The 13,856-nt window shown below is 37.9% G+C and overlaps 3 protein-coding genes across 5 annotated transcripts in view; 2 read left to right on the forward strand and 1 right to left on the reverse strand.

Moving 5' to 3' along the window:
• On the forward strand, window positions 1-1,733 carry psmc3ip (PSMC3 interacting protein). Of its 3 annotated transcripts, none has more exons than XM_014023444.1 (8): window positions 1-89; window positions 338-438; window positions 525-614; window positions 696-807; window positions 897-1,042; window positions 1,119-1,172; window positions 1,259-1,318; window positions 1,398-1,733. In XM_014023444.1, the coding sequence occupies exons 1-8, from the start codon at window positions 71-73 to the stop codon at window positions 1,452-1,454; spliced, it is 639 nt and encodes a 212-aa protein (XP_013878898.1). In that variant the 5' UTR covers window positions 1-70; the 3' UTR covers window positions 1,455-1,733. The 3 variants fall into 3 exon arrangements, with proteins under 3 accessions (XP_013878898.1, XP_013878915.1, XP_013878907.1); XM_014023453.1 differs by having other exon boundaries at window positions 76-89; window positions 338-443; XM_014023461.1 differs by lacking the exon at window positions 338-438 and having other exon boundaries at window positions 27-89; window positions 493-614.
• mlx (MAX dimerization protein MLX) lies at window positions 1,526-6,952 on the reverse strand. The gene is made up of 8 exons (XM_014023432.1): window positions 6,892-6,952; window positions 6,179-6,215; window positions 5,949-6,038; window positions 5,209-5,318; window positions 5,028-5,130; window positions 3,883-3,982; window positions 3,371-3,572; window positions 1,526-3,286 (listed from the first exon to the last, which is right to left on the reverse strand). Exons 1-8 carry the CDS (start codon window positions 6,925-6,927, stop codon window positions 3,230-3,232), a joined length of 735 nt encoding a protein of 244 aa, XP_013878886.1. The 5' UTR covers window positions 6,928-6,952; the 3' UTR covers window positions 1,526-3,229.
• Window positions 6,953-7,082: 130 nt separating this feature from the next.
• fmnl1a (formin-like 1a) overlaps window positions 7,083-13,856 on the forward strand; it is a 12,021-nt gene continuing 5,247 nt past the window's right edge. The window contains exons 1-5 of the mRNA XM_014021830.1: window positions 7,083-7,345; window positions 7,614-8,170; window positions 12,462-12,545; window positions 12,854-12,940; window positions 13,026-13,099. Coding sequence (XP_013877284.1) covers window positions 7,985-8,170; window positions 12,462-12,545; window positions 12,854-12,940; window positions 13,026-13,099 — 431 coding nt within the window. The 5' untranslated portion in view covers window positions 7,083-7,345; window positions 7,614-7,984. The remainder of the gene's footprint in view (window positions 7,346-7,613; window positions 8,171-12,461; window positions 12,546-12,853; window positions 12,941-13,025; window positions 13,100-13,856) is intronic.

Here is a 13,856-nt window from a genome sequence, read left to right on the forward strand (position 1 = left end):
ATCTGTGACGTACATTTTTTGCGCGAAACTCAATCGAGAGAAGGCTGAAGTGAAAGTGGCGACGTTGAAAATGAGCAAAAAAGATAACGGTATGTTAAAATATATATTTGTCAGACAATTTTTAGATTGAACTAAAGCATTTGTCTTATTGGACACTTATAGAGAAAGCAACACACGTTTGCTATAAATGAAAATAAGTGAAAACTGTTAGCTCAGTTAGCTTCTTAGCTAACGCTAGCTAGGTTAGCGACTTATTTCCAGGTGTTAAAAATGCAAGAAAGATGCGTCAGTGTTGCCACATGTATACAGTAACATCGTAGCATTGATGTCGTTATAGGGACGTCACTGATTCTTGCCTATTTAAATGAAAAGAACCGACCTTACAGTGCCCAGGATGTCTTCTGTAATTTGCAGAAGCAGCACGGATTGGGCAAAACGGTGAGGTTAGATTTTTCTCCATAAARTMCATTTGTTTATGTCGTGTGAATGTAGCTCYATGATTGACAACGTACTTCTCCAATCAGGCAGTGGTCAAAGCCATGGAGCTGCTGGCTCTGGAGGGGAAGATAAAGGAGAAAACATATGGCAAGCAGAAAATATACTTTGCCAATCAGGTTAGTCTGTTTGAAATGTATTACTGTGGGCAGGATCTATGTAAGTAACTATTTAATTTGACTATTCCTCATCTCATACAGGACCAATTTAAAGATGTGAACGATTCAGACCTGAAGGCAATGGATGGTCAGATCTCAGAGCTTGGTGCAGAGCTGCAGTCCCTCACACAGAGCTGCAGACAGCTAGATGCAGGTAGACACTGCTGACCTGTGGAACGTGTTTCAGTGCATAAAACGCTGTTGTAAGGATTTTCTCTGAAAAGTTCAATCATTTGCCACTAGAGCTGAAGGAGCTGAACAGTTCCCTCACAACTGAGGACATGGTGGCAGAGATAAAGGAGCTGAAAGCTGAGAATTCTGGGTACAAAGCTCGTCTGGAGAAGATAAAGTCSGCTACAAATCATGTCACACCAGAAGAGAAAGAGAAGGTGGGAATGTCTCGAAAACAAAATTGTTACTTCTGCATTTCCTGTACAATAACTTATCGTTTGTTTGAATGAACAGGTTTATAAAGAGCGAGATGTTTATGGGAAAGAGTGGAAAAAAAGGAAGAGACTGGTAAATTCTRTAAATTTGAAATTGTAGCTTTTGTAAGGAAATGTTTAATTATGGTAAAAAAAAAATTTTTTTTTCATTTCTTTCAGGCTTCAGACATGATAAACGCCATCCTGGAGGGATATCCAAAGAGCAAAAAAGAGTTACTGGTGAGCGAAAGCAACAAAATCAACTGTTCAAAATGTAAAATCCTACAAAATGCTTAACGTTATTTTCTCTTTTTTATAGGAAGAAGTTGGAGTGGAGACTGATGAAGACTGTAAGGTGGCTCCCCCAAGCACATGAACAAGGACATGTTCATCAATTCAAGTCTGCGTGGACCGTATCTGAGAAAACAATTACACATCACAGCAGTCTGAGCAGCAGTGTATTCTTTATTTATTACATTTCTTTTGAAATAAATAGTAAAATSTTTTGTAAATTCTGACGAGAAAAGAAAAAAAAATCAAACTCCAAGTATATTTGTACAAAATTTGGGACTGCACTGAGGGATGGTTGTGATCCTTTAGGCAACTGTGGTTTCTGTTGTCCCTATTTTAAAACATTAAAGCAATCCTGAGCTTACAGAGAAAATGTCAAATTATTCATAAAAGCAGTCCTTTTGTTGTTCTCATGTTTACATTTTGCAGTGAACTGTTTCATGTTTTTTTTCACTTGTTTTACTCAAAGGTTTTATATTTTTAGCCATAAAGTTCGACTCCTGAAAACATATAAGCTGTTTTATTATAGATTCTATGCAAGACGAGCGGTCAGCACTGCAAACCTGTATGATTTTGTCGTGTTATCTTGCAGTTTTCCTACATTGTATTTTAGGTAAATTTAAGGGAAAATAAAATAACTGACACCGCTCTCCGAAAAGTGATTTGATTCATCACTGGTGCCATCTAATCTAATAAAACTCAGCATTATTAGTGATTTATTTCAAACCACCAGAAGCAATTCGAACCTGCAATTTAGAGAAAGGTTCAGTCAAAACATGTTTTCAAATAGAAGATCATGACCTTTTTAATGTAAAATTTACATTTCTTGTATTCATTTTTTCGTGTAAAAAGAGTTGAACATATTTTCTACAGGAAATAGACAAATCAAAGAGCTTCTCATTTATGAATCAAATATTTTCAAAGATTTACGTTTCTAACCAGGAACCTGTTTGGCTTTCAGAAAGACGGGAATAATTTTCTGATCAGAACAACTCTCATAAGTAAACATGTCTCAAAAATAGAATTAAAACAAGTTTCCACCTTTCATTGCATTTAAAAATAAATCAGAAATTTAAAAGGATCATCATCGTCTTTTTAACAAGTTTGAAAATACTGATTTTGACTGCAGCTGCAGCTAAACCATCACAAATAAAAAGCTGTCTTCTRGCCAACTGCGGCATATTTACAACATTTCAAAAGTTCTGGATCATATCCAAACTCCACCTGTTTCAACCTGAAGTCTCGTCACACCAAAGGCAACAGAGTATTTAAAATTAAGCAACGTTATTTCCGAGGCACCACATAACATCCTAATGAACACATATATTAAACAAACATTAAAGTGCCTGAAAACCCTGTAATAACGTAGGGAAAAGATTTCAATTATCCAATAAAAACCAGGAGTGGCTCTGTTCATGCACCACAGTTTGAAGCTTATTATACGTCTTGATTATGTGTTCTCTGCCTTCTGTCTGCAGCCAGTGGCCAAGCAGAATCAATACTATCAATTTACTACATCTATAAGTAGTCTTAACTGGTTTTGACTCCTCTAAATGCTGAACTCAAGTTACTGCATTAAGTAATTAGCTGCGTGCCAAAATACACTCATGTATCTGGATGTAACTCTCAGTGACAAAGAGTAAGTGATTCCTCTCAGGATTTACTCAATCCAAGACCTTTTTTTTGTGTTAATCTCTGTCCAGAAAATGTGATGAGGTAATCCAATTGCAGCCAGGGAGACACTGATGAGCTGAAGTGAGTGTAAATACTGAGGCYAGGCATGAAGCAATCCATCCTGAGAGGCGAGAGCCAGTCAAAAGTCTTATTTCTGGAAGTTCGCTCGAGGGTTTCCCCCCTCAGTCAATAAAGCTGCCCGTTGAGCTGTCGGAGCACTCCAACAACAAACTCGCGCAGCGTCTTTAAAAAGAACAGAGGGAACGGTCATTAACTCAGAACAACGATCTCTGGTTTCTCGCATATTCGAGCCAAAGCGTCCCTCACCTGTGGCTTGCAGTGCTCCTCGATCCAGCTAAAAACGCAGGCGGACAGTTCCTGGAAGCTGCTCGTTGAAACAGAGTTACTGAAAGACACGAACAGGGAGTCCATGATGCTCTGAAAGATGTTGAACTTGACCTGGTCAGAAACCTGATCCTCGCCCTGCTGTGGGTTGTTCTGGTGGGCCTTCACGATGTGCTCATAGTTCCTGTTTAGAAAGACAATTCATTTAACGGCCACAGKTTTTTCATTTAAAAAAATGTTCATAAAATTCACTAAATGGTTTCCACAGTTGATTAGCATCGCTTCAAAACTYAAAATTTAGCTACAAGGATGCAAAACAGTTCAAATTTTGGATTGAAAACAGAGCAGGTATTTTTTAAGATAAGTGGAAGTCAGTTTTATCACATTCAGACTGACATAAAAAGCAGATTTGGGTCAAAAAAAAAAAGGATTTGGGCCACTTTCTTGAAGTGCGTACTTAAAGTTGAAAATAAGGATGTCAATTTTTGTCTCACGTTTTCATGATCTTCAGTGCCATCACTTCTTTCCTCAGGATGGAGACTTCCTCCTCTTGCTTTTTCTTTTCTTTATGAAGAAAATGGATGTAGTCAATTGCTAAAAGTGTGAAACAAAGAGAAGCATTAGTCAGGGATCTCTTCACAATACAGGAAAGGTAAAACGTGATGTTTTCATTGCTGTTTCTCCTTTTGCCTCGTTCAAAATGTGCCATTCTGACACATTATTATTTAACCCAGAGGTTCCCAAACTTTTTGTCTTCTGACCTGCAAAATATCCATGGCAAAAACTTGTGACCCCAAATATTACTGGTCTGAGTACACGAACTTTGTGAATAACCATAAAAATACAGGCTTTTTGACATTCTAAACAGTTTGTATACAAATTTAAACACTTATTTATAGTTATTTTGTGTTTTGTAATATTTATAGGGAAATATTACATCAGCAATTATTTTATTACCCTTTAAATTGATTTCTAAAGATTATCCAAGGTGCTTCATGACCCATAATTGGGTCCCAAAGTGCAGTGGTTCTCAAACTTTTCAGCTTTTGACCCACAAAATAACAGTAGAGACCTGGCCCCCAACTATATTTGGATGATAAACATTTGTATCAGGTCAACAAAACATGGGCATAGTAACAATATTTTTATACTAAATTTATCTATTTTAAATATACTATCCTCACTCATTTGTAACAACTAAGGCAAAAATGTAATTCATTCAGAAAATCTTTTCAGGACCCCACCTTGAAGTTTCGGGACCCCACTTTGGGTCCTGACCCCAACTTTGGGAAACACTGATTTAACCTAAGCATGCAAGGTTCTCTATACTCTCTTTTCTGTGTTTGCAGGTGTAGTTTTATGCACTTTCAAATGCAATTTAGTATTAATAGAAAGCCTGTTAGGCTGCCATCCATGAAAAACACAAAACAAATAAAGCTCGACTTTTACAAAACAGCTTAATTAAGAGGAAATGTAATTTCCTTTCTCTACAAAATAAGCTTGTAATACTGCTTTGGAATGCTTAATCACCACCAACACAATAAATAAATAAAATGTGATTTAATTAAAATAAAAGCCAGTCAGTTGCTCATATTTGATTTCTTTTTTCCATGTGCAGTTTTGTCAGATCACATCTTACTTTTCTGCAGAATAGTAGCCTTGCTGATCTTCTGAGCTCCAACTGCAAACTCAGACTGCTGCTGGCAGGTGGGCACGATCGACTGCAGGTCATCGTAGCCTTTCTGTTGTTAGAAAAAGCCGTGAACAATGAGCGTTTAAAATTAAACGCTTCATTGTGTCGAAAGCTGAGATGATCCAACCTTGATTGCGTCCCTGCGCTTTTGCTCAGCCTGTGTGTGCGCTTGTCTCCGTCGATCTTTATACGAGTCCTTATAGGACGTCTCGTGCCTGTAGTCGCTGTCTTCATCATCTGTTTGAGACCACAGAGTTTATTGTGGAAAATGGAACTGATGTTGCCATTTGGCATCTGTTACCTCACAAACATGATTTACAACTATCTTATTGTTATACAGCCATTTCATTTTTTTCAACATAACAATAAACGTTTACTTGTTGAGCTGACCCAAAATCAAAAATTATCTGACTGTAAATTTTTGAAGTAATTAAAAAATAGAAGAAACCTGGCATTATTTATCAGTGGAATTATTATTAGAATATATTTTTTTGAAGTTCAATTGTTGAAAATTTTTACCAAGTGCAAAGCAAAATGGAACACAGTTCTGTAGCAGTGAATACATTTGTTCAAACATACGTTACACTGCTAGACTCATTTTAACATGCTCAATAGTTCCTGCTCTTTTCTAAACACTCGGGCCAAACACACCAAATGACACTTTAATTATCAGGACAGGTTTAATAATTTATTTGAGGCAGAAAACAAAAACAAGTATCCTCTGTGTGCCATTTGTATTAAACCTTTGCGTTACATTTGAGATGACAAGAAGTCCAGCAAGCGCTTACGTTGCAATCCAAACATAGAAAAGATTGCATCGAGTCAAACTGAGCAAGAAGCAATTCATTTCTATAATAAACAAAATACCTGTATTTGGCACTGAAGAGGCACTTGTTGATCCAATACTGTTGGCTCTGGAAACAACGCTACCCTTTCTTATAGTTTCAGCAAAGAAACCTAGTAAACAAAACAGTATTCATCAAATAAAAAAAGAGCTATTTGAACTTGCCTACAAACAAATGAGAATAACATTTTTAAACCCAAATATAAAATTAGATGAGGGGGGAAAAAAGGATATAAAATGAGAAAGTACTCACTTGTGTCAAAGCCACTGTCACTAAAAGCCCCATCTGTCTGCCCAGCCATCACCAAGGAACAATAAATAAATAAATAAATTTAAAAAAGAGGAGAACAGAAGCTGTGAGGTTGGGATGAAGAGGTTTGTGTTGACAAAGGACAAAACAGTAAGCCATTTCAAAAAACCCCACTGAGTMTTGCCCTGATTTGACCAATTCAAATATAACAGGTGGGAAGCTGTGACAGCTTCAATCACAGATCTATTGTTGATGTAGGCCATCAAAACACAAAGCTTATGTTAGTTTGCATTATTGRCAATTCTGTGAGACAGCTGGGTTGTTTTATGGCGAAGTGGTCACTAGTTTGTGAAACTGCTCTAAATGTACTTTCTGTACTTTTTTTAGTGAGGGCAAAAACGGCTTTTCTGTTCGTGTTGTTGTTGACTTGTACGTGCAGGTGACGATCTGTATTATGAGCAAGATCWTTTAAATCGACTAACACAAATTGTCCTTTTCTGTGGGTTTTGTTTACTTAGCTAGCCTGCTCGGCTAACAGCTACAAACGTCATCAAGCTAACGTCGTTAGCTAGCTGTGGCGCTATGAAAACCAACCACTGTCTATGTTCCATCCTCAGCGCTTAGACAACGGTGTAGGCTATCACTGCTGCTACAGACACACAAAAAATATACGAACTGCTCTTTAAAAAGGTTGAGCGTTAATAAATGTTACTTACTTTCCAGTGGTCCTCTGGAGACGTCGGATCAGTCATTTTGGAATGCTAAATAACTAATAATGCTGTTGCCTTCAGGTGCTCCTTGAAAAAGTCATAAATGCTGTTGAAATATTTGTGTAATTTCAAGACAACGAAACTATGTCCAACATAAAAGGCATTTTTTGGAATGATTTTAATTATTTGTGGCTAATTCTTTTAAACTATTTGAAAGCCTTTTAAGACTTGTTCGATTTTACGACAAAGAAAATACAGCACACATCCTATGCTGAAATTCATCTGATGACCCTTGAATGCAGCACAAGCACCTGCAGTATTTCACTTTGAACGCARGAGGGCGCTGTTTCACTATTATTATAAGCGTGAACCTGCCTTTACCTGACAGGCATCTTTGACCTGCCTTCAGATAGCAAAACAAACGCAACTCCAATGCAAATACAAAGACTTTAGTTTTATGGTAAAGTAAGGACTTTTTCTTTTTTTATTTCTTTTTTCACCTGCTGATGCACTTGGTGTGTTCACTTACATGATCCTTATTTATTTTCGCCACATTATCCCACACTTGTATCTATGAAACCAACACTACCACTTTGTTCTTTCACCCTGTCCCCCACACCAGGTTCTGTTGCTGTCATACACAGGAAGTTGCTCTTCTGCTTTTGTGCTTCTGTGGTTTCTGTGTGTTACAGACTGTGTCACACTCCCCTCTCCTTCCTCTCGCTCAGGCCTCGGTTCTTTTACTCAGCAGAGGAGTCCTCAGTCAACCAGAGTTGAGAAAAGTTAGCGAGACGGCGGTAAGTCCCTTCTTGCTTTTGACAGACCCTAATTAGGGTTTCATTTTATTTTCAAAAAATATTTGTAGACAGATGTGCTCGTGACAGGACAAACATGAAGACYACCCTTCTGTTTTCATCATCTGGACTAAAAAGGATTCCTTGAAGCAGAAGTTGACATTTCTWATCTTCAAACGTCTGAACCCTGTTTCTTTAGAGTGATCCCTTTTTGTCACTCTGCTTTGGAATACACAGATTAATTTTTTTTTAAGTGAAAGGGTTTGTGCACAGCTTTCCTCCTGGATTACGTGTGGAGATTAGTGATGGGGAATGCGGCTGTAGGGGGCTTGGAGCAAGAACCTTCTGAAGGCAGAGAGGCCAGGAACTCAGTCGGGGCAGCTTCAYCCATGAGCGAGCCAACACTGACCTTGCAGAAGAAGCAACCGGCTCCCCCAAAACTTCCCATGCCCCCAGAGGAGGAGCTGGATGAGCGCTTCAACGCAGTGCTGGTAAGTGTCTGAGGTACACACCCTTGTAAGAAAACAAAGGATAGCATTGAAACTCAAAGGATCACACAGGTAATGGTAATTAGCCTGGATGCACAGGAACAAAAACATACACCGAATCCATCAGATGTGATTTAAAGTAGGAAAAGTAACAGCATTTTTGTTTAATTTGCTGCAAATTTTGCTGTCAAAATGCAAGTAAAAACAGGAGAACGTGCTTTCTACAATTGTTCCCCTCACATTTTATTGTAATGTGTCTTTACAGGGGTTTAAAACAATAATTCATGACTTGTCTCGCAGAGTTACAAATATTCACCTGCAATTACAAACTTCTTCTATAAATTCAAAAAGAGGTCAGGCTTGGAGATGGGTGATTAGTGCGTGCATGGGTAGCTCAGCCTCAAGGGGAAGTTGGGCAACATATTTATATGAAAGAGTGTAGAACCGGAAAGCAAGTGTTTCACCATTCTTTCAACAGTCTAAACCCAAGTTTAAAAAAGCCCAAATTTCATTAATACTTGCAGAAAACAATGTGAAAAGGACGTTTTTGTAGCCCTGCTCAAATTGTAATTTCAATTTTTTTTGCTGTATATCAGTAATAAACATAWAAAAAAAGATTGATGTTAGTTTATTGATCCCAAGGGGAAATTACAGCACCTGATATTTAAAAAAAGTTAAAGATCATTTTTTTATCTCAAATTGGCCAAACATTTCATAAAACAGTCTAAAAAAATAAACTGAACAGTAAAGGTTATTGTGACACATCTCAGTCAGTAACATTAGAATCAAAACAGTCTATTCATTTCTGAAACAGTACTTCAAACCCATTCATCATAACCATGACATCAGGATGCATCATCGTTTGTTGTCGTTTGTGTAGAAATAGTAAAAAAAGCAACTCTTCATACATCAAATATCTCCATTATTCTGGTTATTTTGCAAGAAGTCAGTGAGATATCTGGGGACAGAAAACATGTCTCTGTTGAGTTTAGATTGATGTTGGTGCTTTTTTTGTTTAAAGATGTGATGTCTGGTGCTAAAAAAAAACAAAAAAAAAAACTGCCAAACACCCAGACCTGTCACACGTTGTTCTGAATCAGATGCTCTAAATAAAAACGACAACAACGTCTGTTCCTGGATGCTTATCAAGTCGTCAAAAGAAGAAATGATGCAACCCAAGAATAAACACACCACTGACGACAGCAAATTTCAWTTTAACCAGAAACGACTCAAGAGATCAGTAAAAATTACAATTAACTACTGGATTGTTTGTCTGTTAGCAAAATATCTCGTGAATCACTGAATGGATTTTAGTGAAACTGAACGTTATCCTTAGARGTGCATCAACAACTCATTAACTTCTGGAGTTGTTCCAATTTAATWAGACAAACACTACTTAACTTTAGCCAACATAAAAATGGTTATAACTCAGTCGATTTTCAAGAATTTGAGTTAAAATTTGGTGCTCTTAACACGTACTTTAGAGCTAAAAGATCCCACAGGATGTCACAATATACGAGGTTGAGYTGACATCACTTCACAAAACGTCTTTAATCACTGAAAGTAAAAAAACGAGTGAGACAAAGCTTCTGAAAATGTAAATATGTGAGCATAAATATTTTATTGACATATTTGTGAAAGATGGCGCGCGCAGCCGGAAACCTGCAGCACCCTCCCCTGCATCATATGAACGTATGACCTCACTTCCTCTTTTAGCAGAATCTCTCCACTGTTCTGTTAAGATGTGACAAAAAAAATTGTAAGCCGGGACTCCGTTTTTGCACCAGAAAACTCTAAGAGAAAAAGAGAAGGTCCACCTTTCCTTCATTGCTACACAGTTTCATCTAAGTTTAAATAATTTAAAAAAAGTGAGCGATTCATCATTTTAGGGCTCGGTCCGGTGCCACAGAAAAAGCCACAGGAGGGCTCCTCCCTTACCCCACCTAGGATGAAGCTCAACTCCTCAGCATCGAGGCAACGGGTCGTTTCCGTTTTGAATGTGTTTTTTTTTTAGATGTGAAAAAGAAACGACAAACCGCTTCTCAAGTGTACACATGTGGAAACCACACCCAGAGTCGACAAAAATGGATTTGTCTTATCAGTAAATGTGTGTTAGAGGACAGGTTCACAGAACAGAGAAGTTGTTTGGATATTTGTTTCAGCAAAACAAAATGTGTATGAGTAGTTTGGCACAAACTTGCCTGAAACTTCTTCAAATTTAAAGGAGACCAATTATGGGTCCTAGAAATGTTTATGGTATGTCTGTGGGCTATCCAGACCATGTTCATTCAATTTAATGCACAAAATAATTCTCAGACAATAAAATTTCCCATTTTCTAGTTCTGCCTGCTCTGACTGCCTTTCAGAAGAGCTGTTTATGTTAATGAGCTCTGTTGGTGCCGCCCTCCAAAAATCTGTTGACATTAACTCCGCCCTCTAAAAATCTGTTGACATTAACTCCGCCCTCCAAAAATCTGTTGACATTAACTCCGCCCTCCAAAGCCAGCATTTACATTAGCATGGCTAATAATAGCAGAAGCTCCTTTGTACAACCATATGAGACCCAGAGACAGAGTCGTGGTCGCAGCTTCTTTCTTTTTTTTTTCTCCCCCTCCTCTGCTCTGCGCTCACTCTGCATGCAGTTATCAGAGCAGGGAGCAGCAGCGGTCAAAATACCTCAGAAACTCGAACAAATAGACTTTAACAAGGCTTTAATAAGCTAAACAATAGAGGTACATGAAAAAACGTGTTCATAACGAACGAAAATAAATAAATAATTAAATTATGTCCATGCCAGTGTTGAACCCTGGTCTCCCACTCTGGTCCAACACGCTACCCATTGCCCTATTGGAGACTTGTTGTAAAATTTGCTGTGCATTGCACAACAACACGGTGACGGCTTTTTATACTGAGGAGGTGGAGTCTCACCCAGGGGTTGCTAGGTAAGGGGCTGAACGCAGGTTCCGGTGGGTTGTCATACAGCTTGTGACATCACAAAATGACGGAAGTATAAAACTTTTCGTTAATATACATTAAAAGTACATTTACTTACAGTAAATATGCCCCTGGGTGCATTTTTTTTTTTGGTCCTAGGACAGTTTCTTAAAGAAGTACATACCCAAAGTTGAGTAAAAAAAACCTTTAAAAAGTGAATTTTGCATAATAGGTCCCCTTTAAATAAAACCCATATGTCCTTTGAATCTTAAACCTTTCAGAGGAAAAACATTACAGCTKTGAGAAATGTGACATTTTTTCAGTGGGTTGATTTCAGTCATTCAAACAGAAACTTTTCTTATGACTGAATAAACCTTCACTGAGATACCGTGAAGGTGGGGGTTTTACTCTGATCAACATCGTGCAAAGTTGTTCTAATTCTCATTCGTGATCTCCTGGCTGATAAATGCTCATGTCTGCGTCTGTTAGCAAAATATCTCATAAACKACAGTTTGGATTTTAAAGACTCTTTCAGGAAATCATCACTGGATGTAAATCTACAACCGATTAACTTTCAGAGCCAATCCAAGATACAGCCTACTGACTTTTAAAAACACACAAAAAATGCTTACAACTTGACTGATACTGAGGTTGTTTTGATGTATAGAGTCGTACTCAACATTTTCTCTGATCTTCAGCTCTCGTTGACCCGTTAACACGAACATTTACCTAGGAGATATTTGTTAGGTATGCTGGTATCACTTGACAACCAGGAAGATGATTACAACACATGTAAACACTGAGTCATGTGCAGACTGTTACCACTCTTCTGCTTTCACTGAAATCACCTTGCAGTTTTATGAATTTAAAACGTCACATAAGCAGGAAGGATCAAGAAATATTGGACGAAAGTGAAAATTTTAAAGGAGACATAAGCAAAATGGACTTTTTTAGCCGTTAAATACATTTTGTTGAGAACTTGGAGTAAGAGMCAGAAAAGTTTAATTTAGTTTCTCCTGGTGCTGCGTAGATATCTTTATAATCTGTTTAGGTCATTTTTTCAGTTCAGTTTTCATTATTTTCTATGGCATTTTCTGAATGGGACATGAAGCACCTTTGATTTGAAAGAGACAGCTTCAAAACGAGTTGATCTGACACACCTCAGAAAAGGYGCGGGGCTTGTGGAGTTACAATAAGGAGGAAGTCAGACCAAGGCATTGCAGTTCCACCTTATATAGTCCCCAACTGGATGATTTAAATGTAAAGAAGAAGGATTTAAGTTTCTTTTTCCCTAAAAAAAAAKKAWTTTTTTTTTTGCTGAAGCCTCTTATAACCACATCTTTTTTTCTGTCTCTTTCAGAGCTCCATGAACTTGCCTCCAGACAAACTGAAGCTGCTGAGTCAGTACGACAGTGAGAAGAAATGGGAATTAGTGTGCGACCAGGTGAGATCTCTAACATTTATGATTCATAATGTCTGAAAAACCATGTCGCACAGCGGAGTTCTTGCTCCGGTGCCTTCAGTGGCACAGAGCTGACACAAAGTACACAAATAGACACACTCAGAAGGTGTGTGGTGTGTGCAACTTGAAGCGAGGTTTCCGTGGTGGCAACTGATGCAGGTGTTGGCATGGAAACAAAGAGCGGTTCATTTGTCTGTGTATTTACAGGCAGCTGCTGTCATCTTGGGTTTCTAATAATAATGAAAGCAGTAAAAAAGTAAACGCTGGTCTCTCTGTGTTTTTATATTCAGGAGCGTTTTCAAGTGAAAAGCCCCCCGTCCACTTATTTGGCCAAGATTAAGAGTTTCTACCTGGATCAAGGAGGCGTGTCTCGTCGGGTCAGTGGGAAGCTCGTCTTCCTTTTACATCTAACGCAGGTTTAAGAGCACCGGTGTCCTGATGCGACCTCTACTTCTCCTTTAGTTAAAGAAAAGAATCCAAGATGCCACGCAGGTCCTCAAGGCCTTGGAGATCTCCCTCCGGACCAATCACATCGGGTAAGAACGCTGAACTGGATCGAGCCACAACTGCTTTTTGATTATTAGATGTACTCATTAGCACCATGCTAGCAGCTGAAAAACTGGTTAAAGCACTGAAAAAAATATAATAATTTAGTGTTACCGGTTATTCAGGTGTGATTTTTTCCCCCCAAAGTAAACTTATAATTCAACTGTAAATTTAACCAAAACTGCAGCTCTGCTCCTCCTGCTGGGTTGTTTTTTGAGACAGCTGCCTCCTGCTGGACCTGCTGGACCAGAATGTAGAAGAAAAAATATATATCCAGTCACTTGTCCTGCTTTCAGGGTCTTAAAAGTCAATCTGATGTAGATATTTTTGTTCCATATAGCATCAGCAGTGGTAAAAAAAAAAAAAAAAAAAAAAAAAAAAAAAAAAAAACTCAGGAAGAGTGCAAAGAAAACAGTTGTCATTCATCATTTCTGAACCATTTACTGTTATTTTTGTAAAAAAAACTAGAGAAACAGCCTTTTCTGCAAAAAAAAAGGTAACGCTGAAGGAGTTTGCTAAAACAGAACAGTAGTTAAAAKTACAACCTAACCTTTATAAAACTGAAAACTGAATGCATGTCAAGTGTAATTATGGAGTATGAGAAGGGACCGGTTTAAATAAGTTTTACTTCTTCCTACCCCTTTTCAGACATGTTAAATGGGATTTATGTGTTATGTGTATTGTTATGTATGTATATGTAGATAGGGGTGCACACATTAGTTATATATTTATGTTACAGGTTTATTT

The sequence above is a fragment of the Austrofundulus limnaeus genome, unplaced genomic scaffold, assembly GCF_001266775.1.
Source record: "Austrofundulus limnaeus strain Quisiro unplaced genomic scaffold, Austrofundulus_limnaeus-1.0 Scaffold4, whole genome shotgun sequence".
In the NCBI taxonomy this organism is placed as follows: Eukaryota; Metazoa; Chordata; class Actinopteri; order Cyprinodontiformes; family Rivulidae; genus Austrofundulus; species Austrofundulus limnaeus.

Bases quoted from the DNA above. Each gene is read 5' to 3' on its own strand.
- mlx (XM_014023432.1), bottom strand. From the start codon at position 6,927: ATGACTGATCCGACGTCTCCAGAGGACCACTGGAAA. The intron at 3,983-5,027 runs GTAAGATGTGAT...TCACACTTTTAG, and splicing joins GGCTACTATTCTGCAGAAAA to CAATTGACTACATCCATTTT. The intron at 3,287-3,370 runs GTGAGGGACGCT...TTCTTTTTAAAG, and splicing joins AGGAGCACTGCAAGCCACAG to ACGCTGCGCGAGTTTGTTGT.